The 24,555-nt window shown below is 38.5% G+C and overlaps 1 protein-coding gene across 3 annotated transcripts in view; it reads right to left on the bottom strand.

Annotated features, from left to right (window-relative positions):
- BLTP3B (bridge-like lipid transfer protein family member 3B) overlaps positions 1-24,555 on the bottom strand; it is a 43,779-nt gene continuing 19,224 nt past the window's right edge. Inside the window, exons 7-21 of one of the 3 annotated variants that reach the window (XM_063133701.1) lie at positions 23,784-23,954; positions 22,642-22,822; positions 21,441-21,524; positions 19,082-19,264; positions 18,447-18,562; positions 17,960-18,101; positions 16,002-16,195; positions 11,262-12,754; positions 10,405-10,580; positions 8,658-8,785; positions 6,509-6,659; positions 5,617-5,873; positions 4,189-4,297; positions 3,694-3,869; positions 1-2,085 (exon numbers count right to left, since the gene is read on the bottom strand). In XM_063133701.1, the coding sequence (XP_062989771.1) occupies positions 1,957-2,085; positions 3,694-3,869; positions 4,189-4,297; positions 5,617-5,873; positions 6,509-6,659; positions 8,658-8,785; positions 10,405-10,580; positions 11,262-12,754; positions 16,002-16,195; positions 17,960-18,101; positions 18,447-18,562; positions 19,082-19,264; positions 21,441-21,524; positions 22,642-22,822; positions 23,784-23,954 (3,690 nt within the window). In that variant the 3' untranslated portion in view covers positions 1-1,956. Of the gene's footprint in view, positions 2,086-3,693; positions 3,870-4,188; positions 4,298-5,616; positions 5,874-6,508; positions 6,660-8,639; positions 8,786-10,404; positions 10,581-11,261; positions 12,755-16,001; positions 16,196-17,959; positions 18,102-18,446; positions 18,563-19,081; positions 19,265-21,440; positions 21,525-22,641; positions 22,823-23,783; positions 23,955-24,555 lie in introns of those variants that run through there. The other 2 variants (XM_063133702.1, XM_063133704.1) reach the window with 2 other exon arrangements.

Raw genomic sequence — 24,555 nt, 5'->3', positions numbered from 1 at the left:
TTTACTGATGTAATTTGTAGTTGTAGGATTTGAGAGGTTTATTAAAGGTTATACAATAGCACCAAAACCGGAAACTTTCGCATTTAATCAGAGACCACTTAGCATAGCAATTCTTTGCTTTAAAATGGCCAGTTCAAATGTTAGATTCGTTTACCCATTAAAATGGCAGTAGAGTGCAAAAATGATGCAGCCTTTCCCAACTTGTGAAAGATTTGTGTTGAACTAAAACTCTCATAATACCCAGCTAGCAGATGTTGTAATCCAATGCATCTGGAGGGCCCCATGTTGGGGAATGCTACATTATACCCATAGCTATGAAGGTCTTCTGTATATGATAGACATGCAATAGTAGGGTCAACAACAATCTAAAATATTTTGATTTAATCTTCTTCTTTATGACATGTCTTCTTCATTTTTTAATCCAGGGAAATGAAAGTTATGTTCGAGAAAGCTATAATTAAAATCAGTTCCATTCAAGGCAGTTTTTCAGTTTCCCCATACAATTAAACTCTAACCAGGTTTTAAATATTAGGACTCTTATTTGAACTTTTTTTTAAAAAAAAAAATTACCCCTCATTCTTAAAATGTTGTACAATTCAGACACAGCAAATATAATACCAACAAAAATGTTTCCAACTAAGGTCTCAATTATTCAGTTATATACTTCAATCCAAAGTGAATTTCTCTACCAAGTGTGTGTTTTTGCTTGTTATTTTAAAAACTTCTTAGAACCTCTTGCACGAAGTTTGTGCTCTTTATTTATACATTAGTAACAATTTTTCAGCTGAAAATTAGAATTTAAGTTTTTACAAGTAACCCATGGTTTAAAATGCAGCTTTACATTTTGATGGAATTGCACAAGTTCAACAGGGCAATAAATAATTAACTTTTCTCCCCAAGCACATTAATATACAGCTAAATTACACTTTTTACAAAATGAAACTGGTGAAGATTTATATTTCTCTGGTACCTGATTGAGAGCGAAGTTTCAGTAAATCAAACTAAGGAATGTGTCTACAAATGACCAGTGATCATCACTGAACAAGAGCCCTGATCTAATTACTGTTTTTCTACAAGCCAATGGACGAGTTCACAAGATCAGAGAGAGAAACAGTGCAGTATAGGTTGTTTCCCCCTGTGTATGTCATTTGTGTGACCATTTACCTAATTACCCATATGGTGTCATGGGTTGCTGTGTCGTCCAAACCCAGTGTGCAATGTGGCTGGGATGGGTTCTAACCCATAGCACAACCCCTGCAAGAAGCCATGGGTTGTAGGATGGGTCAGAAGCTATCCAGCTGTGCTGCGTTCTGATGATGTGGCTCAAGTAATACTGGTCGCATGGAGAAAACAACCAATGCGACATTGTTTCCCAGTTGATGATGCAAAGGTAGTCGATAAAAAGCAACCAAGCCCTAGCATGTTTCCTGCATAGCTTGAGGGTTTTCCCCATTGTTTATGTTCACACCTTTCACACACTATACTGTGAGTAGTTTCAGAGCATTAACACCTTTTGAGAATTTGGGCATAAAACGGGTACTCCTCCCCAGGCAATTTCTGCTAGTATTAAAACCACTTTCTGGATGGTTACATCATGCTCTAATAGCTTCAGTGGACCATTTTATGTCCAACTACATTTACAGTGCAAATTAAATTTCCCTTGAACAGTATTTTTCTTCTATCAGTAAAATATTTTTATTTTCATATGTGAAGATTCCCTAGCAATGACACATGGTACATTTTTTCATGCCACCATCTATTAAACAAATTAGTATAACAAAAATCAAATTTCCCTGCATAACTGCAGCTTAAATCAGGGCTAAATGAGAAACACATGTTCTAATTCTTTGTAGATATTCACAGGAGTGCATATTCCACAGAAATTTTGTTCTGAGCTCAGGTTCCAAAAAACAGTCTAAAATACATCCCTTATTCCAGAATGATGTATGGAGTCTGCTACCGTTTATTTTCCATATTCATCTTTTTTATATGGTGAAGCAGGGTGTCTTTTTCCATATGAGCTTCAGCAAGAGCCATCTTAGCATTGGCTAATTCCTGTTTAAGACATTCATTTTCTTCAATAAGCTGGAATAATTAAAAAGAAAATACATATTTTAGTGTTGCTATGTATTGTTAGGTTAATTTTGACAAAAGAGCTATTTACAATCAACAGTGCTGTTCCAATAAAAGTTAACAAAAGTATAAATTATCTGAAAGGACTCCATATCTTTTGTCTTCTTTTACACAATCCTTTGCAAACATTTTGCTCATGCAGATTTCATTGTGGAAAAAACATCTGAAAAATACAGGCTTAGATGCTGCAATCCTATGCACATGTATCCAGACATCAGCCGCACTGTATACAGTGGTCCTTACTTCTCAGTAAACATACATTGAATTGCACTTCAAGGCAGACAAGAAAAAAAAATCACGCTAAATTTTACAAATATTGTCAAGGAACTTGTACAATGAAAAATATTGTAGAAATTAAACAATGTTTTAATTGTGCATCTCTACACTAAAGCAGTGATTTTTGCTTATGTGGCCAGGATGCTATTTCTCCAGTGCCTGGAATATTAAGATGTACAGATTTACATGACTCTTTCACATCAGCTTACACTAACCTCCACTACAACATTGCTCTTGTTACTATTCCTGTGTACAGCTGGATGCCAGCCATCAACATCCCCCTATTCTACCAGCACGGTCTAGGCACAAGGGACACACTGATAGCCATGCTCCAAAGCAGGACTATGACATGGTGGCTTTGCAGCTCTTGTAGTAGATCCCAAAAGCACAGGGCGGGGTAAGGGGTGTAGAGGGGAGAGCAACTTTTGCCAGAAGTTGTTTCAAGTTACTGCTAGAGGATGTTTCTGATCTAGCCTCAGCCATGGCAATCCTTTATAATGGACTAAATGTCTCTGCATGTATTACATTGTTGCACAGGAATTGCCAAATCAGTTGCTTATGGAAGGTGCAGCTGTAATTGAAAAGCATCTGGACCAAGTTATAAAGTGCTCCTTACCAGCTCCACAAACAGCCCCCATTTCTCTGAATATATTTTTGAAAGCAGTTGAACTTACTTGAACTTGTTTAAAAAAGTGGCTATTAGCCTATTTGAAAGTGTCAGTATTCTCTCAGATACTTAAATTCATTATCTACTAGCTTAGTTTCCCACAGATGTGCAACGGCATCTAACATAACTGTCTCTGGTGAGAACACAGCTTTGTCCAATAAAAATTCATAATATTTATTTTCATTTATTTAAACACATATATAACCAATCTCTCAAGGTACGAGCAGATGGCAACAACCTACAACAAAAGCATAAAACAGTTATCATTCCAGCATGGGTTTGGCACTGAGCTGCTTCGGTTGCTCTGACTGATGGCCTATACAAGGGGACAGGAAGTGGGGGTGTCACCACCTCCTGTAATAGAAAAGGGAACCTTCTTTCCCTGAGTGAAATATTTCTAACCTCTGTCAGCAAACTCTTAACAGCGTAGGGTGGTCTTTACAACCCCCAGTACTCCTTCGATATCCTCAAGGTAAAGAACACTAATGAAATCCAAGCAACTGCATCCAATATCCTCCAAAGACTTCTATATTATCTTTTACAGTCTGAAAATATAATTTTGATATACTTCCATCATAAAGGCAGATTTACAAAAACATTAGTCGATTTATGATTACCTGTTCTTTGACTGAATCAATCTTAATAGCTTTAGGAGATCTGTTAATTTCTGGAGATGTTTGTGTGGCTCGGGACAGATGGTTCAGTTTTTTGTGTGTGCCTGCTTCAGCAACCTGATCACCTGTGTTGTTACTTGTCTTAGCCTTTGGTATATCATTGCTAAATGTTCGATTATCTGTTCAAGAGAAATCAGAAAATTAAAACGAGTACACCAAACACAGCAATTGACCTATACAAAGTGTACAATACCAATATAAAACATATTAAGTAGAAAAATTGTAGTCATAACAATACAAATTTCTATTGCTGTATATCAATTTTATATATTACAATACTAATTTCTATTGCTATATATCAATATTACATTAGATGCTGCACAATACTAATGATGTTGGACTATTTTTTACTTACAAGTTTTTAATCCACTCTCAATACAAGTATTTCCAGTGTGTCTAACAATATTAAAATGAATGAAGAAACGAAGACAGACACACCTTTGATGCAAAATGAACCATCATCTTTCCTCTCCACCATAAGTAGATCAATATGCAGGGTTACTGGGACTGGTTCAGGAGCTGTCAGACTGTCACGTGGGCTGTCATCCTAGAAATAAAAGAAATAGAGATTTCTTTTTAATATCCTGGCTGAGCTCCAAAAACGGCTTCCTCAATGACTTCCATGCTAAGACCGTGATCATTGAACCATACATTAGTGTGAATTTTTAAATTGGAAGTTTTGATATTACACATTACTAAATTGTGCATTCAACCTCCCCTGTTAGCAAGAGTTATTGTTTATTTTTGTTTGTTTGTTTTGGGAATGAACAGCATTGCCCTGCACCAATGCTATAGGAGAGGGTGAATGCACAGTGTATTAATGTATAATATAAAATAGATATGTGCAAACCAGTTACTACACTACTGCAACTGAAAAAGGTACTTGAAGAAATTACATGAAGACTAAAATGTAGTTGAACTATACTTTTACTTATCACACAGAAAGAGTCTTTGTATTAAAAAGATTTTACTTGAGAATATATTTCCAATTATCCATCTAAATTTCTGATGGTTGGATAGTAAATAGATAATCACTTTGGTGATTATCACATTTAGTTTTGATTTGAAATCAGCATTTGACTTGAACACACAGGCCCTTTTCTGACAAAGGCAAAGACATTTTTGGGGGGGGGATTTAGTCAGTCAAATTAGTGGATTGCCATTCCTCTCCACTGAACATCAGAGCTGTTCCAAACAGCATGGCCTGCACCCCCTTTTTTAGCCTGCTGTCCCACAGGTACAGTGAAGGATCCTGCCCTATCTCCAGTGTAAGATGCAGCTGTCTGTCCAGTTGGCTTCTATAGATGGAATTGTGGAGGGGGGATATCTTTTCCTTCACCTCAGGCAGCAAAATGCTTTGGGCCAGCCCACAGGAGTAGGGTGTGCGAAGGTTGAGATGTTGTCACACAAAGGAGGGCCAGGATCTCTCCTCAATCATCCCAGAATGCAGGACACGGAATAATGGGCTCAAGTCACAGGAAGCCAGATTCTGGCTGGACATCAGGAAAAACTTCCTGACTGTTAGAGCAGTATGACAATGGAACCAATTACCTGGGGAGGTCGTGAGCTCTCGCACACTAGAGGCATTCAAAATGCACCTGGACAGCTATCTGTCAGGTATGCTTTAACGGGGGTGGACTTGATGGCCTTATATGCCCCTTCCAACTCTACTATTCTATGATTCTATGAATAATTATCCACTGACTAATACATATCTTCCATATACCTAAAGAAAACATACTGAACACAGCCCTGTATGAAGCCAATTTAGACCCAACAGTGACTGTGTGAAATGACCGACAGCATTTAATTTTTTTAAGAATAGTTTTACTAGTACCTAAGATAGGAATTGTTAAAATTACATACTTTTAAGTTGATCCTTGTATTAGAAATTTTTATATTCATAGGCATCACTTCTGCAACCATTTCATCTTCCAAAAAACGCTGAATGTTCATAAGTGAAGAAGTTAGGAAATTGGCTGTCAGACCTTCCACATGACATTGTAGAAACCCATTTTTTTCAGACAGCAATGAATGTATTATAGCACTGGGTCCATTTTCCCATCTCAGTCTAATTTCGGGAATTGATTTAATTGGCCCAGTCACCGTTTTAGGATCGGAACCTGTTATAAAAACCAGTACAGAACCACGTGAGCCACTTTACAGGACATTAAATGCATCTGCACAGATTTTCCAACATGTAAGTAGTTCATATAAAAATGGCCTACTTTGAAACACAAAATTACATCAGTCTTGCATAGCTAACTATACAGATAACTGCTTCCATAATCTTTATGTTGCAAGTGTGCAAACATGTTTGTCACAGACATTGTGAGGGGGCAGGGCCTCACTTGAAGCTCTGTGGGCTGGACAGGCCGGCCCGATGAGCTGAACTCAGTTAGATGTTCCCCATCACTGCTTTAACAACACCACAAAATGTATTGAATAAGCAATAAAGAATCTACATTCTCTACAATATAAACAATATATAGGTATGAATCCAAGTGCCTAAGAGAACGAGACAGATAATTGTATATTGCAGTGTGAAAAGTCTGACAAATATCCAGGTTATGACCTTTCTTTAGATTGATTCCAGAAAGGTGCTTTCAGACATTTACAAGAAAGGAAACTTTAAAAATCTGTAATTATCCAAACTAGCCTATTTCATGATCTATTAACAAAAAAGAACAATCCTTAAAGACATTTTCACAAGTGTGAAAATAGCACTAGTGCCTTCTTATATTGAATTAGTTCTTACCCGCTGTTCGGTTGCAAAGGTAATGTCGAACACTGATATTGCCCAACTGATTTGGTACAACCTGGTTTACCTGAAGGCACACTTCGGTGTCTTCACCTCTGATGTCAATTTCAGCATTAACACCAAGTATTTTGAAAACCACAACAGACATCTGTTAACAAAAATAAAAAATAAATCCATAAAAGCTCAGATTTTCTTGCCAGTATGTTTTCTCAACTGATTGCTAATATTACATCGAATCAATAAGATATGCAATCAAAACTGCAGAAGGCAACCTACAATTAAGATCAATTTCTGTTAATGTAGGTTCTGTAATCCACTGGGAATATTTGCTACCCACTCTGAGAAGATTGCTCAGATCACCTCTTTGTTTGCCACCACTGCAGCAGGAGTGTGGCCCCCGAGAGAGTCCAGGGGCTGGAAACTGGCTACTAGACAGCTTGAAGTTGCTTTTCCCTGCATTAGTTGCATCCAATACATTGTCACAGTTACTTGGATTAATTTCAGTTGTTTTACCTCTGGGATGCTGACAGGATACTTAAGTTGGTCTATTATGAAATCTATTTATTTAGGGAATGTATATCCTGCCTTTCTATATGATATGTCCGATATCTCACAAAGTCACAAAATTACAAGGAAGGAAAGGAACCTCTCATGCAAGCACTGAGTCATTACTGACTCTTGGAGGGACGCCAGCTTTCGCTGACGTTTTCTTGGCAGGCCTTATAGTGGGGTGGTTTGCCGTTGCCTTCCCCAGCCATGATTACCTTTCCCCCAGCTAGCTGGGTACTCATTTTACCAACCTCGGAAGGATGGAAGGCTGAGTCGACCCAAGCCGGCTGCCTGAAACCAGCTTCTGCCGGGATTGAACTCAGGTCGTGGGGAGAGTTTCAGCTGCAGAAACTGCTGCTTTACCGCTCTGCGCCACACGAGGCTCTACAAAATTACAAATGAAGTGACAAAACAGACACATATCAAAACAAAAAGAGAACCTAAAAATCGAAAGCTAGCTACATAAAGTGCAGCAGGGTTGGGGACCCCCATGCATTTCGAGCACTTTCACTGAAGTAAGCACCCACACACACAAAGCATCTCCTCTCCTACAGCTGCCAGCTTCTTTCAGCTCCTCTCTGTCCCCAACTTTGTGGTTGTCTTTTCTGCTCCACTGGTCTCCCTTGTTAGCCGTCAGATGTACATGAGGGTTACAGAGCAGGATTGCACAAATTAAGCAAAATTCATGGCAGTAAAACAGAGGGGGAAATTATGCAAAATTCCTAGCAGTGTTCATTTGCTCCTGGGGGGGGGGGGGAAGTGTACTCGAGAACTTTTTTTCCAGAATCCTATAAAAAAATTATCCTGGGAATGAGAAGGGGTGAGGGAAGATGGTGGCAGAACTATCAAGATTGTAAGGAGCGGCAGGTTTTTTTGCACCTCTTGCTGTCTGGCTCCCTAGCTATTCCCAACAACCCATGAAAAAAATTGCCCTGCCACGTTCAGACACCATATTAAGCCACCTAAACAAACCTGAGACAAGCAGTGGGTTTTCAGGATGGCTTGTTTGCACAAATCTACCCAGGAAATCAGTTTCATGTTCAGATGTCACATTAAAAGCTCCATCCAAAGAGCGTTTTATTGCACGCTCATTACTGGGCACTCACTGAGTTTGCTCAGGTCCCTCACATGATGTTGTCTGTCTCCTGCATGCCTTCCGCCCTTTCTGGCCTTCCTTGCGCAACAAACCCCCCCTCTTTAAGTCAGATTTTTTTTAAAACTTGGAATTGCTGCTCTCTCCTGCTGTGTGCAGAAGCAGCACCATTAGAACAGTGAACTCAATGGGCCTCGTGCTCGTTCTGTACTTCCTCTTTTGAAAAGAGGAAGTAACTGAGGAACGAAAACACAAAGGTAGGGAGCGTGTTAACCCCGGGTGTGATGGAGCTTTAAGCCACACTGCCACAACCCACTGTGGCTTAGTGTGGCATGCAAACTCAGTCTCTCTACCTAAAACATGCCACCCACACTTACATCTATTCCTCCTCACCCAACTATTTTCAGAGTAGCAACATTTAAGCTTTCCCAACCAATGAGCTGCTCAAACAACCCCATCGAAGAGAAACATATAAAAATGCCCTACTCATTTGAGAAGTATTACCATTTCTTCATTAGCATCTTGAGCATTCTCTGAAGCTGCACTGAGGACATCTGGAGATGATCCGCCATAGTTCTCATTTACTGTGCTTTCATCAACAATATTTTCCACTGGTTTATTGGACAAGATAGCTTGTATATCCATGTTATTTAAAAAAAAAAAGATAGATGTGTTTAGATTTGTTGATGGTACTTCATGCTGTTGGCACTAGTTTTAAAAGGGGTGACAGGCGACAGGTCACACATGGGCATTCAATACATCTTAATCTAACTCCAAACAAAAGTAAAGAAAATCAAGATAGGCTACAGATTGGTTAGCCTATTGGTTAGATTGGCTACACTGATTGGTTTCAAACAAATTCAAACAATTTGATTAAATCCTCCCATATAAGCTGGGAATTGGGAGGAGGTAAAGGGGACATCTACATATACCGCTCTGTTATTTAGCTTTTATATTTAGGTGGGTTTTTCCCACCACTTTTAGTGGCATACTGACAAGCTGAAATTAAGTTCATCTATAACCATAATTCAGTCACTGCAGATCCATCCAGAAATACTGTACAGACTTTTTCCCTTCCAAGTCATCCAACTTATTGGGCTGCATTAGAAGTGATCATAGATTGTTTTTTAAAAAAATTGAGATTTTTTTTTACCATAAACTACAGATTTTGGGGAATTTATACTATTAAACTTCCAGAGCAGGAAAAGAAGTTTAAATCCTCAATCAAATGAACAGCCTCTGAAATACCCATCTATTCGTTTAAATATCTTTCTATTGTTAGTTCTCCAAAATAGCATACAAGTGTTAGCATGCTCTACTAGAAGCAAAAGAATGTTTAGAGCCATTATGTAGATCAAGCAATTGAATCACAGGCAGTCTGTGCCAACTCAGAGTTTGTTACATTCCGATTTTCCCAAGTTTTGCGAGAGGGTAGCATGTTGTACTATGAACTGTGAATACTGCTGAAATATTTTGGAGTTCCGCCAATTCCATAGCTCATCACTGAGTAGTGAGATTAGTTTTGAGAAAGAGTTTACCTATTACTGTGTAACACAAACTCATAAGAAGAGACCATCCCCAGATGCAATCTGCAAGGATAGGTCCCACGATGTAAAGACTGCAAGAGTAAATTCAAGCACATTTAGTAGAACTATGAGTTTAACTAAACAAGGTTCAACTCACTGCTAGAAAACTACAGAGAAAGCTGCACTTTTAAAATCATCCTTGTACTTTAACCTATAAATTTCTCTGAAGTGAATTTTTCATTAAAAAAACCAGACACCCATAGCACTGTTTGCTAATATATGCTGAACACAAAGCCAAACTTCACCTTCATTAATAAAATGCCTCATTTGTATAATAAGAATTTGGCCATGCAATCACTGATAGAATTTTGCTATAATTAACAACTTATCTGGGAGGAGTACTCTAAGGATTTGGTTTGGTTGGCTGAGATTAATTAACTTGGCAGTAATGTCAAGTGGAAACTCATCAGCCATATGGTAAGCCAACCCTCTCAATTAAAGGACTCAGTACAGTGTATCCCCAACTATGGATATTCCACTAGCAGTCCAAAACTGCACCTTTGAAACCTATAATTATAAATTAAGTTTTTTCTTTCTTTCTTTCTTTATAAATATAAACTAAAGCTAGCACTAAACACCTGTGAAATCAAGAAAAAATATCAAAACAGACTGTTTGATCCAATGTTATTTTAAAGCCAAACAATACTTCTGTAGGTTTTGCTTACCTTTTTCCAAAAAGCTGTGGCTATCACTTCCATCACTTTCCAAATAGTGTTCCTCCAACAACATGCTATCAGTAGAAATGGTATCCAAAGAGACTTGTGATGGACTTTTCTTCATGTTCTTATAAGAAACAGAGAATGCAGGGAGATTGGACTGGCAGGGTTCCTTAGGCTTTCCACTTTTTAATATAAAGATATTAGGAAATTATTACTTAAGGTGGAAAAAATTACAAAAGAAAATCAAAATCCTCCAAAACATAAAATTAAAACAAATGCTGGTAAAAATATAAAATAATTATCTGAAGTTAAGCCTAGTAGAGTAATGTATTCATCTTTGACTTCTGTACTATAGATGATGCTCCTGTAAAGAGTTAAGAGCCAGAAGTCTGTGGGTAGCATTAGGAGCAGCAGATTTGCCCATGTGTTCTTCTTAAAAAACTTACATTTGGGCATAGTTAAAAGGAAGGATCTCCAATGGGCACCTGCATTGTTCGCAAGCCTCCTAAAACCACTGTTCTATGAAGGCTGAACAATGTGGCAGGTTCCTGTTATTTTGTAAGTGCTTCACTGTCACTGCTGTAGGACATGAATGTGACAGATGGGAGGATAAACTATCATACCTTTCAAATCTTGTCTAAATACTGGAAATTCTTCCAACCTAGATACAATACAGACTATATGTAATAGACTACATATTAGAAGAAGCTGTTGCAAAGATACTATTTCCAGCTTCTAAGTAATGGTAACATATGGTACAACCTCAAGTCAAAACATACATAGTCCCTCTTACTTCAATATGTTGATTCCTATCCCTGAATCTAAACAATTAGTTAATTTTCTAGCCTTAACATTTTTGATACCTTAATGAAGACTGAAATACAAGCATCTTGGCTGTGGCCAATTTTTCTTTGTCGTTTTCAAGCACTTCCGACTGCCACATAGCATCAGATTCTAACTCTGTGACTTTAAGAGGTGAGCCTCCCACTCCACTTTCTTTATTTGAAAAAATGCTTTTATCCTCCTCCTTGTCCATCAGCATCTCCACAGAATCTTCTCTGCAACCCAAAAGAGAAACCAAATCCCTGGCATATGTATTACTCTTGTCACTTAGTGACTCACAAATTTCTTCTGAATCACTTTGACTGAAGAGTCCACTACTATTTTCTTCATTTGTTTTCCACAAAAGTTTTTCTGAAGCATCATCTGAGAAAGAACTTCCCCTTCGCAAATCCATATCACTATCTGATTTGAAAAACGGTTCCATTGGTACGGCTCTGCAATAATCAGCATTTACAGATCTACAGTCAGTTACAACATTAATATCTGATTTGCTCATCTGTGTAGCAAGAGCAGGAACTAGCTTGCTTTCAGATCCAAAAGTTTCTCCATTTTCCATGGGCGAGAGATCTGATGCCACTGGACTTCCTTCTCCCAGAACAGGAGACTTGCAGGTGCTTCCTTGCATCAGTGGATGGAGCAGCAGAGCTATGTCTGCAGTTTTCAGTAAGACCCCAATGCAGACATCTGCCTGTTTTGCAGGTTTCCCTGTCACAGTCTCCACATCTTTTCTCAGGTTATCTAGGAGGAACACAAGGGATTCTTGGAGGTAGAGTAAGAAAAGATACTGGTAATGATTGATTTGCATGCTCACATGTTTTTGAATGTGAACAAGAATGTGAATATCTGCATCAGATATAAAACGTGAAGATTGGGTTCCCAATATGGTGTTGGGAGGGCACATGTTTTCAATACCATTAGTCAAGGCTTCAGTCTCAGTGCTATAATACTCTTTCAGAAGTTTTTTGCGCTGTAGTCGACTAGCAAGGTCACTAGAGTCACTTTTCGGAATGTTAAGAGGTTTCTGATTATAAAAAGAGGGATCTTTGTGTGACTGTTCAAATCTTATGGGCTGGCAAATCCACAATGTAAGCGGGAATGAATCCACAAAACTTATTGGCCGTCCTTTCCCACTCTTCATTCCTTCATAGTCTATCCAAAATTGGGAAAAATGCACTGCCCAGACATCAGAAGCAGCAGATGTTTTAAGTGCACATTTATTCAGTTTTGGGGTGATAAAACCTTTATAGACATCATGCATCTTTGTATCTTGTTCATGGGCATGTCGCTGGAAGATTGGATGCAGAAGATTGAAACAGTCAGGGGATTTGGGAAAGTCTGTGAAAGTTCTACAGAAAAATTCAGAGTCTTTGAAATTTTGAAAAACTGCTTCCAAATCAGAGTGTCTACAGTTGGGTGAATGCCTAGTGTTCGTAGCAATCATTTCAGAACTCTGAATGGAGATTTCACATGGATCATCCCTATGGTTTTGTTTCCTTTCAGAAGGAATGATAAACTGCAATGAAAAACATAAAACATAATTACAAAGCCAGAGTTTATAAGACCTTAAAGCTACTGTGGAAGCTGGAGCTAGTGCAGAATGCAGCAGCTCGGCTGTTGTCGGGAGCTGCCCCTTTCCAGCATGCAACTCTGTTACTGAGGGAACTGTACTGGCTGCCTATTCGCTACCGGACCAAGTTTAAGGTTTTAGTACTAGTGTACAAAGTCCTAAACAACCTGGGACCAGAATGCCTGAGAGAGCACCTTCTCCCCTATCAACCTGCCCAGTCACTGAGGTCTTCTGAGGGCATGCTCCTGGTGGTTCCACATGGACCTATGGTCCGATTGGAGTCCACCAGGAGAAGAACCTTCAGTGTGGTGGCCCCCTTCCTATGGAATTCCCTGACTTTGGAGGTCAGGCAGACACCAACCTTATATTCCTTCCAGAGCCTACTGAAAACGTTGTTCCAGGAAGCTCTCCCTGAATGACCAGCCACGGTTTTATTTGGACTTTGTTTCTTTTAAAAATGTATTTAATGTGTTTTTATTCCATTTTATTCTTTTATTCTATTTGTTCACTGCTCCAAAATTCTTGAATGGGGAGCAATATATAAATATTATGAATAAATAAATGGACATGTGTTTTTTGATAAAGTGCTTCTCAAACTGTGGGAGTGAGCGCATACACTAGACAGAATAGTGATAAATATATTGATAAAATATATTGATAAATATGCCTAGAAGTGGTTAAGCTTCATAGCTTCCCCAAGTGTGGGTTGTAACCCCACTGGGATTGCTGAAACAGGAATGGGAGCTGAAGTAGCACTGGGATTGGCTATAAAAGCTAAAATACAGGATGTTGCACAAGGGGTGTACAAACAAGGCCAATATGTTTGGGGGAATAATTGCACAAAAGTTGATCTTCCTTAATGAAGACTAAATGAAGGATAAAATATGTATTGGCAAATTAAACAATAGAAGAGTGTCTTATGACACTTTAAAAGGTAGTAATTGTGGTATAAAGCTTGATAGACCACAGCCTATTTCATCAGTTGCAACCATTGTTACCTTGAGTTGGGACCTTTTGAGCAGCTTTCCACTTATAGATGCTAAATTTGATAGCGCTATCCCTGGGTTAACATATCTCACATTAGATTCTGGGCACCACTCAGGAATAAGTCCAGAATCACCTCTCCTTTAGATCAGCCTCAGAGCTTCTATTTTGGAGGCGGGTGGGGTGGGGTGGGGGGAAAACAGTGTTAAAATACTTTTCAGGCCTGGTCTTTCTAGGTCACATTTGGACATAATGACTCACACCCTGGTTAACATTCCCATTGTATTACTGTGATGTGAGCACATGGGGCTGTCCTTGAAAAAGATTCAGAAGCTTCTGCTGGCACAGAATGTGACAGCTAGAACTGTAACTAGTACAGCCAGGTGAAATCACATTATACCAGTTGCAAATGAGCTGTACGGGATGCCTTTTACTTCCTGAGCCAAATTCAAGGCACTGAAGCTTACCTTTAAAACCCTAAACTGTGTAGGACCGAAGTACCTGAAGAAGTGCCTCTCCCTATATCAGCCTGCCTGTGCCTTAAGATCGTGGAAGAGGCTCTTCACCAAGTACCTTGGATACATATAAGAGCGGTTCAGACAACTCACTAACCCACACTCAGTGGTTGAGTGTAGATTGTTGTTGAACCGTGCTTTAGAGTGTTGTCTGAACATCTACAGGGTGGTTTGTTAATCATGCAGTGTGGCTTATTTTATCGAATAAGCTACCTTGAGAACCCTGAACAACTCATAGTTTGTAGTTGGGTTGTTCAGGGTGGTTAACAGGCCACCGTGCGGATGTTCAGACAACATGCTAACCCACAATTCAAAAACCACTAAGTGTGGGTTACCGTATTGTCTGAACAGCCCATATGTGTTAACATGGGGATGAGCCCTGTCTGTTGTGGTGCCTTGATTGTAGAATGCCCATCCCTTGGCACCGACATTGTAGTCATTTTAGTAGCAGCTCAAACCTTTTTGTTTAACCAGACATTTTAATTGGTTGATATGATTGGTATGTTATTATATTTGCTGTCCTTTTGGGGTCTTATTATTATGCTGTTTTATTGTTTCACTGGTAGGAGGTTCAGACAGATAAAAGGAAGTATTTCTTCACAGAGCAGTTAAGCTACGGAATTTGCTACCACAAAATGTAGTGATGGCCACCAATCTGGATAACTTTAAAAATGGATTAGATACAATCCTTAAGGAGAAGACTATCAATGGCTACTGTCCTGCTGGCTATGTGTACTTCCAGAGACAGTAAGCCTATATACACCAGTTACTGGGGGAAATGGGTGGGAGGGTGCTTTGTACATGTCCTGCTTGTGGGTCCCTGGTTGACAGCTGGTTGGCCACTGTGTGAACAGAGTGGTGGACTAGATGGACCTTTGGTCTGATCCAGCATAGCTCTTATGTTCTTTTTACTGTGTACTGTATGATGATTTTGATCACACTCTTGTACACTGCCCTGGTATCTGGTTTAGAAATATTTTAACTATAAATAAAATACATTTCCACTCACAAAAAATCTGCAGAGTTTATTCCTCTTTCAGTTTTCTAGGTTATTAGATTATGCCCCAAAAAAGTGTCTGACATAAAGTACAAAAATATGTACTTTCCTGCCCTTCCTATAAATTTTCAGGGATAAATCATATCTCACCAGTTCCCTGAGTTCCAGGTTTCAAATATGCCCATTATAAGATCTATTTTAGTGCCAAGCACTCTAGCTCCCCACACCATCTTAGCTTGGATACTTCTATTAGCATTTAATGTAAAGGATACTTACATAAGATTGTACGTTCTTCCCCAATTGCCAGATACTTTTGGAGATAATTAAACTTCAGTTATATTTAAAATTGTCGTGCATACTAACACCTCAAATGGTCTTCACTTATATGATCACAGAAGTCGGGAAAGTTGTATGGTATCCAATGTTACACTGAGAAGTGTTTCCCAAACAGGTTCCACTTTTTTTTTGTCGTCAGCCAAATCAGCTAGAAATTTTGTTTTTAAAAAATGGAAGCTTCAAATATCCAATAAGAACTAAGAGGGCGGGGAAAAAATCTTGTGCATCATGTGTGGTCTGCAATTCACAAGTTGCTCCGCATTTACAAAACATTAATTTTACTTAAAGAGGCTGTTCTCATGCAAAATTCACTGCAGGAATATAACATTGAGCATTTTTGCTGTATCTTTGTAAACTGTACCTTTATCATTAACCCATCAACTCGAACATCAACATGTTCTTCTGACTTTGAGCTGTCATTTAACTTGTACATGGCCATGAACTGACTGAGGCTCTGTTTCAGGTCTAGCACAAACTGGTTTAGCCAAAGAACACTCCTCTCATCCAGAGTGAATTGCAGAGCATTTAGCTGAGTGTAAAGGTTTGGACTTGGAACTAAAAGAAAAACAAACAAACAAAAATGTTAAAAGGAGTTCAAAGTGCTGGTCTTGACATTTAAAGGCGTAAATGGCTTGGGATCAAGTTACTTGAAGGACCACCTTTACCCTTATTAGCTTGCCCGTACCTTTAGATGAGAAAGAGAGGTCCTTCTCATTTGACCACCCGTGAGAGGAATTAGGTAAAAGATGACACATGACAAAGTCTTCTCTTTGGAACAACTTGCCATTGGAGGTTTGCCATGCCCCATCATTGCAGGCATTTAAGAAGGCCTTGAAAACATATTATTTTACCATGGCCTTCTCTTGCTATGACTGCTGTTGCTGTTGCTGTTGTTGCTGCTGGTTTTATTGTTGGCTTTTATTGCTATTTTACTGTGCTTACATTTTATCACTTTCAACATATTAACAGTTTTTATATATTTTATTGTTGTGATCCACCTGAAAGGCAGCTAAAACGTGCTTTAATTTTTTTTTAATATATATATATATATATATATATATATATATATTTAAAATAACCAGAAACTCTAACATATGGCTGAGGACTTTAACTCAAACTAAATCCAATATTCTGGCCATATTAAAAGCAAATCTGGAGAGCCAATGTTCAGGTTGTGCACAGAATACCATCTCTGAAGAATAATGAGAATTACTTTCCCCTTAAAGCTATTGTAGCAACAGCTCCGATCCAGCAATGGTAGCTTGTTAACAGCAGAAACACAGTTGGAAGTGCAGTGCACTGTTGCATTGTGCAGTGCCCCTCTTCATTGTTCTAGTCAGCCATGCTCTCATTCAGGTTACTCCATTCCATTCCCACTCTCCTCAGAGACTCAGCATTTTGTGGCCACTGAGCATGCTTAGTTCTCTCATTCAGTTGTTTTTGTCCCCCACCCCCACCCACTCCGCATGCCAATACCTGCCTCTGGTTTCCCAGTAGCTCCATCTTAGCTACATAGTAATCATAACTCAGCACCCACGTTCACTATATACACGTGCATGTGTGTGTGCATGTTGATTTTATATACTGGTAACCAGGGTAGGTGCAAGGAACAGGGGAATGCCTCTGCATGAACACAAAACACTTCCATCTCACACAGGGGTTGCATAGGCCACACCTTTGGACAACACACTGGTAGCATAAGTCTATTTTCCTCAATAAAGTCATTGGGGCTGTCCAAATAGGAAACATCCAATTCTTCTTCATACTAGTAAAGTTACACAGGGAATTCTTAAATATATCTTAGTCAAGAATGCAACAATTTGCTTTATTTTATAGCTCGGCACTAATTTATGTAGAGAAGTGTAACATTTTCTTAAACAGTATTTTTAGCCTTTTCAAGTGTACAGCAAGTATTTGAAACAACATCAATGGGTTAAATATGCTGCTATAAGCAAGTGACCTTAAACAATGTTATAACTTAGTCCAAAATGTTTCTGAAACACTTCAAACCTGTAGTGGGGAAACTCCAACTCCTCTACCATCTTGGTCCAGAACTGATAAGGAGATGCCCTGGAATGGCTCTGAGGGCCACAGAAAATGAATACACATGGGCACACTCCACAGAAATAGGAATTCTAGTCTTAAATATATGACTTGCAGAGCTGGAAAGGATCTGAACCTGGATTCTCTACATCTACCTGCCTTTGATCAATCTGATGAATATACCCCAAACACTGCACCCTAGGAACACAAGCTGTCCTTGAAATTTGATATCATTCATCAATCAAACAAATGGAAGAGAATGAAAAAGCATCTTACTAGGAAAGTCTTTTCCATCTGGATAGTAGTATTCAGTGAATTCAATATGAATGGCTGGCATTTCTGGTGGGAGGTATAAAGACTTTTTATTGCAAGAAATAAGAGTTTTAGGAGAACGCCGACACTGGTCTGCAGTAGAGACCTGAAAATACGAAATTCAGCATTAAATAGAATATTTGGGGCTTTGTGAAATATGCAAGTGTAAACAATTGCTTCGCATCAGCACTGTTCAGAGAGCATCATATAATAATTTTAATTATCACAGGGGGGTGGAGATTGCAGATTAAAACACATGTGATTAAGACTATTAGCAACTGAAATTCAGAAGAAAACTATTTTATCTCAAACAATTAATTTGGGGAAAAGTCTGTCATCTTTAATGAAAGTCAACTCTAGAAACTTCACAGAAACACATACTGGATGTCCATCACAATTGTGGAATCAAGAAACAGAAGGACTAATTTCAGCAATTAGCACTGAAATATACCTGATAAATATTAACATCTGCAAGTCTAACCACCACAGGGCTGGACATCAGTTTATCCTTTAGTTGCTGAGATGATACAGAGGAAGCCGAGATTCCAGTCTGTATCTGTTCTTTGCCTATAAGAAATGAAAGGCATAAAATCACATAGACCACACAGTTTATTCTTAACTGAACTCCCCCCTGCCCTTGTTCACCTAAAAGACAACCTGTAAAATCTCTGTTGCATTGTTATTTGTTGTCTTTTATTGTAATTTTAAAAGTTTGTTCTATATCAGGGGTGGGGAATGTCTTTCAGCCGAGGGCCAAGTTTAATTCTGGAGACCTCTCAGGGGCCAGATCCCAGTGGTGGTGGGACCAAAGGAAAAGCCTGTTAAAGCCAATAGTGTCAAAATCAAAACAAATTAGTCAACATAACAGTTGTTGTAATCTGTGCAGGCTTTGAAGCCTAATTAGATCTGTTACTCCAGTGAGAGTAAGTAAGAAAAAATATCCAGATAATCCCAATGCAAGTGCACTATTGCTCCCGATCAACTGAAACCAGTGGGACCTATTTTCATGAAATAGATTGTAGAACTTGGGTGAAAGATCATTATCTCTTCTCATTTTATAAGCAAACAGTATACACGATAACTTACCTGCTTGGATGTGCTGTGGAGATCCCTGAGGTGGGGATTTAGTGGGAGAATCTACACTGTGATCCTTCACAGCCTGCTTAAGCAATTCCACATTACATTTGAACTCCTGTAATAATTCTTCTGCCCATCCACTTCTGGCTTTGGTAGCATCACTATAATGCATCCAATGACTGCAGCTATCATCTACAAATATTATACATTTAGATATAAATTAAAAAGAATTATATAAATACGGTATGCTAGTATGTTCCTTTATAAAAACTCATACACTTAATTAAAATCTTTTTAAAACAATATATTCTTGTCGGTTTGTAAATTTCTAACTTTGTTATACATATGGCTAAGGCAGTAACACTTCAATAAACATTAGAAGAGCCCTGCTGGATCAGTTCAAAAATAATCTAATCCAACATCCTGTTTACCACACAAGTGATACATTGCTTGTTATGAGATGACACCTACTGCTTGCATGCCTCTTAATTATAACCTGACACTGGAACTGCACACAGGATTGCTCCTAAAGATGCATGGAAAGAATGAAATTGTTATCACCTTCCACAGTTCTCAAAGTACAATATAAAACTCCCTACGTGCAGTGTAAAACTCTCTACGAAATGACAGCTATTAGAAGATGTCTGAACTGTTCACTAAGTCCCCACTTCAACAACTTTGTGTATGCGTAGGAAAAAGAGAAATAGCATGTATGATATGAGACACACACACACTGAAATCTGGACACAGAGTGTCATGACTTACACCTAAACCTCCATATACTCAGCATAATACACTGTATTTGTAAGTCTCCCAGTTACTGGTTGATTATGCGAGGAGAAAAATAGAGCTACATCTTTTGTCGGCATTTTAATTCCCTGAGGCAGTTATCTCAGAACTGTTCAAGTTCAGGAAGTTCAATTTCCTCTTTTTCTTCCACCTACATGCAATAAAACTGAGATATTATTTGTTACGGCCTAAAGAAGTGATGGGAATTTTATATTATTCACATTATCATGCATGGAATGGCCCTTTCTGTGGTGGGAGCAAAAAAATAATTAAAATCAAGCAAATATTTGTAATGAAATGGCCATTACATTTTAGGATGATTACTTGATATACTGTTTTAAAGTATTCGGTTATCTTCCCTGCCATTATTAGGCAGACTCATTGTTTTGTTGCAATAGCCTATGGCTTAAAATATGACTCATGTTAGCTTGAGCTGAGACTATGGCAAGCATCAAGAGCTACACCTCTGTACGCATCTGACATCAGGTGTTTGGGAACAGCCCTCCCCAAGCCTGTGTAAAATTTCCTAGGTTCCAGCAATTTATTTCCAGAAGCTCAGATAGAGGCTATTGGGTTTTTCCCCCAGCCCTTCAGTGTCAAACAGTCCATCATATTTCAATTAGGGATGCAACCCAATCAAATAATTTTTGATTGAGCAGATTTTAATTCATTAATCTGCCAATTAAAATTTGCATAATCACACGTTCTTAAACTCAAATAAAAAATATACATACAATATTTACACACTTGGTATTACATCTGTCTCCACACTGGAATTATCCCGATATTACAAAGCAGAAATGGTTAACCGCTATAACTCACCTCTCCTTGTTAAGAACATTCCTCCCCCAGACTTGCATCTTTCCCTATGTTGCAGCTACACATACACCTCCTTGGTAATTAAACTTTGCCAGAGGAATGAGCTTTCTTTCTCCATCATTTCAGGGGTCTCTGGGGCAATCAATTCCAGAGAAGGGTGGCAAGTGGCAGCAAAAAGCAACTTTAGTTTTCCCTTTTATCTTCACAGACACCAGTGGAACTAAAAGAAGTTGCATTCTGCTCCTTCCTCCAGGTTCTTCTCCCATTTCTAAGTGGGAGAGGTGCTTGGGGAAGCTGCTGAGCGCAATTCTACCTCTCCTCTCTCTAACACCTCCTCCTTCCAGGTGCCCCTGCCTCTGGGATGAAATGATATGCATCTGAATCATCATCTGCATTTGCACTGCAGAGGCATCTACGTCATCATCACAGGGGACTCAGGGGCGACCTTGCATTTTCTGGCAGAAGCAGCCCCCAGCAAAGAAAGGAGAGCTGCAAGGGCATAAAATGGAAGGTTGAATGACATGGGTTGAATCACCTCATTAATCGCACTCATAATTTTAAAATCAAGACTGGGAATTTTAATCAGTCTGATTAATATTGCAATCCTAATTTTAATATTTCTTCTCAGAGCTGCAAGACTGAGCTATGAATCAAATTCCCTAGTGGTGTCAATTACCTACCTTACAAGACTACTTACTACTTATCATATTGTACGGGCTACTGAAAATATATGTAAACACAACTCAGTATTTACTCTTACCTGCTTTGTGGAAAGGATAGTAGTCAACGGTTAATTGACTAAAGGACAGCTGCATAGCACCTCCTGAAATACGCCTGTTTGCATCTGTAAAATAAGGCAATGCTTAACACTAAAGATACAGTAGTTTTTATTTTTTTGCTCAATGAAGAAGTTCCTTCTGTTAAGGCAACATGTTTCTCTTCTCGGTAGCTCTCAAACTGGTGCACTATGAAGACCTTTGGTAAACTGTATCTATACCAACTGAAGTTTGGTATATATAACTGTGCTAAATTGTGATGTGAACTTTTGCTTACTTTTTTACATTCCTTTTTTAAGCGCATGTATCACACACACCCTTTTTAAATGCAGCCATGAGTACTGCTATTCTCACAGCAAAGCCCTATCTAGTACACTTAGCTGGAGCACGGTTAACACAAGTGTCACACAAAGGGAGAAATTCAGTTTTAGCAGTTGTCTGGAATAGCCCTCTCTTAGTCTGCAGCCACAATATTATGGCATGCTAGAGTCACCCATAGCCAAAGGACTGGCAACATACTGAAATTGCGCTCTTCCTCTCCAAGAATTCTACAACTATGGCTGGAAATTGAGGGGAAGGTGAGCATTTTTATAGCCATCAGTCAGAAGACCAGCAGCTGCTTGGAGTTTACATATCTTCCCTCCAATCAACAACTGCTTTGCAACTGTCAAATGCTTAGTGGGAAATTGTCAAGGGAGACTTAATGTTTTGGAGGCATTTATGGAACATTCCAGTATAAATTCAATTCCTGTTCTTTTTCCTGTCAGAGTTAGAAATGAGAAAGTCTAATTATTTGTGTAAGTCGCAGAGTCTTAGAAATAGGGCAGGATCTAAACTCCCGACATCTATCAGTATGTGTGGATGTCAATTCCTAGTAGGAAAGGATGAATGCTTACCTAATTATAGTTTAATTAGGCAAATGGTTTAAGCACCCTGAGTCTTTAACATTTTCACTCCCTTGTGTATTCTCTTAATAGACAAAATACCTATGCAACATGCAGAGCAGAGCAATTAACTAAAGATGTTGTTAAGAACCAAGTAGCATTTAACAAATATTACATATACTGGAAAACATATGGATAGAATGGACTGGTAATATATAGCAATCAATCCAACCTTCTGACAGGCAAAACAAAAGCCTACAGCAATACTCAATAATAGGGAGACATCAAATAAAATTCTTACCCTTTTCCTTAGCGTGAATATCATCACATATATGCAGGTCCAAATGTGAAATTGCTAGATGATAAGAAGTTTCCTTAACATCAAAATCATTGAATAGTTTCACAATTGCATCATTTTGATCGGTAGCTGCCGAGGACTGCTGTGTTTTCACCTGCTGAGAACTGGGTGCAGGGGTAGAACTCTGAAAATATTCAAATATATAACTTTATAGGAATTTCTTATTTAGCATGAGCCTCAGCATACACGAAGTACTGAAATAACACAAAGTTAAAGTGACTCCAAATAAATTCTCAAGACTTTCATGTTAAGGAAAGCTTTCAAATGTGGCACCTTATTATCAAGGTTATATAGAATATTAGTTGCTACTCAAACCAGTGATACTGACATGGTTGAAGACAATGTAGAACAAGTAGCACACTGCCAAGCCATCAAGCATGGGGGTAACTTTAAATGCAAAATCTTAAAGTGCTTCTAGGGATAAATGTTTTCCTGGAGTAATGTAATTCAGATTAGTAAAAAGAGATAGCAAAAATACAAAGACATACAAGGCTGTTCTTCCTAGTGCTAGCAACATAACCCCTAGCTAACAGTGCAATTCTATACATATCTATTCTGATTGAGTGCTATTGAGTTCAAGGAGGCTTACACAGACATAAGCAGCTATTGGGTTACAGTCTAAATCTCTGAAGCTAAAACCTGGTTCTGTACAGCCTTACCCCTTTTTCTTGTTTCAAAAAAATGTTAAAATCCAACCATTCCAGCTCGCTTACTGTGTTGTCTATCGCATCAATGATCTTGTTTAACATTCGGCTCTCTTGACTAAAACAGAGGAGCCATATGACATTGTAGACCAAAATGAGCAGATCCTCATTATTATTCTCAGTCATTAATGATGCAATTCAAAGAGATGGTCCTATCTTTGGAAACAACCTAGCTAAAGTTTGACACATACAAGATGCTTTGAAACCAGTGGAACTTTCACACTATTAAATTCTTAAATCCCATTGAATTAGACAGAGGTATGCCTCACTTTTTGTTTGAATTTGTACCCACTAACAGGAAGCCACAGCAATGACTGATTAGCTTCAGCTATTGGGCAGTATAAAAATGTAATAAATAAATAAATAAATAAGCTAGCTTACCTGTGTCGGTTCAGAAGGTAGGCTTTTTCTCTGTTCAGCTGATTTTTCTATTGCTTCACTAAGAGATTTAGCATATTGTACCATAGCTTTTAACTGGGAATCAGTCAAAACCCACAGCAAGTCATCTAGTATTAGAATCAGTTTCGATGCCACCACATTGCAGTCCTTTAACTATTCGGGGGAGAAAAAGTGAATACTGAATACTGGTAGCAATACTGGATTTGGGATTAGTGTAAAGGATTTTGAAGCCTATTAAAAAAACAACCCTTATGCTAGCAGCCTAGAATCTTGGTTCAATTATTTCTGCACCTTTGTACCCCTTGCTGAGAGAGACCTTTTGTTAGCAATATAGGAAGACCACAGGAAAGCATGAACTTCCATCATTAAGCTACACAAGCATTTCTTGGGGAATTTAACCACCTGACACACATTATATTTGTCCTAAGAATTTTCAGATGAAAAAAGGTTGATTTAAGAGGCTAAACAATGCTTGTATTTATTAAAGGTATGCCCCACCTTTCCTTTGGCAAACTCAATGAAGTTAACAAAATCAACCATGCATGAAGCAATTGTACTAAATCAATACAAAATTATAAGTAGATAAAATCTTAGGAACATGTCTTAAGCCAATAGTAAACTGAAGGCTGGCTACTTTGTTCTACTGATGTCAAATGACTAGAGCAAGGATGACAAATTGAGGGCTGACCTTGACCCCCAACTCCTGCTGTTGCAGGGATTATGTTTCTTGTGCCAACTGCAAATTATTACAGGT

This window comes from Elgaria multicarinata, chromosome 9 (assembly GCF_023053635.1).
Source record: "Elgaria multicarinata webbii isolate HBS135686 ecotype San Diego chromosome 9, rElgMul1.1.pri, whole genome shotgun sequence".
Taxonomy (NCBI): domain Eukaryota; kingdom Metazoa; phylum Chordata; class Lepidosauria; order Squamata; family Anguidae; genus Elgaria; species Elgaria multicarinata.
The sequence above is the reverse complement of the archived record's forward strand: the minus strand, read 5'-3'. Positions and strand labels throughout refer to the sequence as shown.